This window comes from Triticum dicoccoides, chromosome 4B (genome assembly GCF_002162155.2).
Source record: "Triticum dicoccoides isolate Atlit2015 ecotype Zavitan chromosome 4B, WEW_v2.0, whole genome shotgun sequence".
NCBI classification, from domain to species: Eukaryota; Viridiplantae; Streptophyta; class Magnoliopsida; order Poales; family Poaceae; genus Triticum; species Triticum dicoccoides.
In genome coordinates, this window is record NC_041387.1 from 487,876,748 (window position 1) to 487,879,067 (window position 2,320).

Genomic DNA, 2,320 nt, shown 5'->3' on the forward strand with positions numbered 1-2,320 from the left:
TTTTGAACCGTTTGTCGAAACGAGGCATGTGATACGCTGTTGGAAAGCTACGAACGAGGCGCAACTTTCATATGTTGAAATATTTTTAAAATTCCTTACGGTTTTAAGTTAATTTTGAAAATCGTGCGGCGGACGATGAGTGGCAGCGGCCGTTTTTTGTGAAATTTTTACAAACTGGTTGTTGAAATGATTCAAAAGATATGCCGTTGGAAAGATATCAATGAGATGCAACTTTTTCATGTAGAACACTCTCTCTAATTCGTTACAGTTTAAGAGCAGTTTTAAATTTACCGAAATGCGATCACTGTTTTTTGCAACACCCAAATCAACGTGGGTACTTCATTCGATTGAAAACCGCACTGCATCGGACGAAAACCCGCACTGCATCTAACGTGTTAGAGAACTTCATGGTTTATTTTATTCAAACTAATTTTTCAAGAACGGGAAAGTAGAGTGCACTTCATATCAGATTTAAATGAACCACAACACTATCAAGAAGTGAACCACATTACTTTTTTCGCTTTCGTAACAATTTTTTTGCACTTACGAGATGAACAACATCATACGCCGACCGTACTGCTTCAAAATGAAAACCGCACTGCATCGTACGGGCAAGCGAGCTGCATAATTTTTTTTGTCGGATGTAAATTTTTCTCAGATGAGTTTTTGTTGTCTTTTTGTTTCCAACCTTTTTTATGAACGATAGTGCACCGCAGAGACGAAGGCAAGTGAACCTCGACATATATCAAAGCGAACCGCATTACTATTTTTGTCGTTTCCCTAATGATTTATTTTTTTGCGCTTCACCTCGCATGCAAGTGAACCACACCACTACTAAAAATGCACTGTAACACTCTCAAAAGTGAACCATATTAATTTTTGCTAGTGAACCTCAAATCCATATTTTTCGATCGTCCCACAAAAATAATCTTCATTCGAAAAAGAAGTGAACCTCTCATGTGAATTTCTTTTTCTCCCTTCTTACAAAGTAAACTACCAACCACCACATAATAGACCACATCATATTTCTCGAAGTAAAAAATATAACATCAGCTCTTCAGAATGCTCAACAGACAAATTCATATTTTTTTTACACAACCATACAACGATATACTGTACACAGAAATTTCTATCTCCGAGTAGCCCAACTAAAGTACCCGGAGAACCCCAAGCAGAGAAACTCATGTCGCACTGCACAATATAATCTGAAATGGCACAAGGTCAAACTCCAACGGGACATCCAACCGAACTACACCACATTCTTTCCTGCAAAAATAAGTAAAGGAAGGAATGGGTTGCAATACTGGGCGATCTGGAGTGTAGCTATGCGTCCACCCGAGGGAGACGCAAAACTGCATCACGCACGCAGGGCGAAATAAAACTTCAACACGGGTTCAACGGCCAACTACACCACTATGCGATCTGTAGTAGACGCATGGACGATGGACTACATACACATGTGCTCCACACCGCATGGGCGCATCGCCTGAACTGCACGGGGACAAGAACCAAAATCGCCCTCCTCTTCTCGCTTGGAGAAGAGTATCGCTCAGCTGACTGCACCTGTCGCGTCACCAAGCTGCACAACCATGGAATTCCAAAAGAAAATTGAACACACTACAAAAACACCGAGGGCGACGAAGCTCGTGCTCAGATTAACCACACGCAGAGGAAAAGCAAACCTCACCTGGCCAGCCACTGAGCTGAACCACAACGACCACCAGAGGGTACCACGGCAACTACCGGAGTGCAATGCGTTGCTGCCGTCGTCGCCGCGCGCTCATGAACTACACACGCAAGAGCACTGAACAACATTTTGTGCATGCGAGCTGCACGTCCGTGGTCGCCGGACTGCACGGGGAGCCATCTGTGAGTAGAAACAAAAATATATGTTTCCACCTGAGCGCACTGCTTTCACATACGCGAGCATCATCGAGGCTTCACCTTGATGGATCTTGAGCCATAGGAGAGGTTCTGCTGGGGCCGGAGTGGAGCTGCCGCAGGGGAGGAAGATAGGAGCAGGAGGGGAGCCACGACCTGATCCGGTAGATGGGAGGGTGTGGGCGGCGTGGGGAGGAGTGGACTGCTGTGCCGCGTAGAGCCAGTGCTGGAGGCACGCCAGCGGGGCGCTCGGGCTGGTGAAGGGAAGGGTGTGCACCGGCCCGCCGGATCCATGTTGCTGCTGGAGGGACGAGGACGAGGGGAGTTGGAGGGGGTTGGGGGCAGTCGCCGGGACAGTGCAGGGGACCGGCAGCGCTCGGTCCCGGCGCCTGGGCGGTGCAGCAGGGTGAGATCCGTCGCCTGACCGCCGTGTCATGGC

The 2,320-nt window shown here is 47.4% G+C and overlaps 1 protein-coding gene across 2 annotated transcripts; it reads right to left on the minus strand.

The window, feature by feature from the left end:
- Nucleotides 1-993: 993 nt before the first annotated feature.
- On the minus strand, nucleotides 994-2,314 carry LOC119291036. Of its 2 annotated transcripts, none has more exons than XM_037569724.1 (3): nucleotides 1,945-2,314; nucleotides 1,688-1,851; nucleotides 994-1,579 (listed from the first exon to the last, which is right to left on the minus strand). In XM_037569724.1, exons 1-3 carry the CDS (start codon nucleotides 2,173-2,175, stop codon nucleotides 1,414-1,416), a joined length of 561 nt encoding a protein of 186 aa, XP_037425621.1. In that variant the 5' UTR covers nucleotides 2,176-2,314; the 3' UTR covers nucleotides 994-1,413. The 2 variants fall into 2 exon arrangements, with proteins under 2 accessions (XP_037425621.1, XP_037425622.1); XM_037569725.1 differs by having other exon boundaries at nucleotides 1,688-1,867.
- Between the last annotated feature and the right edge of the window lie 6 nt (nucleotides 2,315-2,320).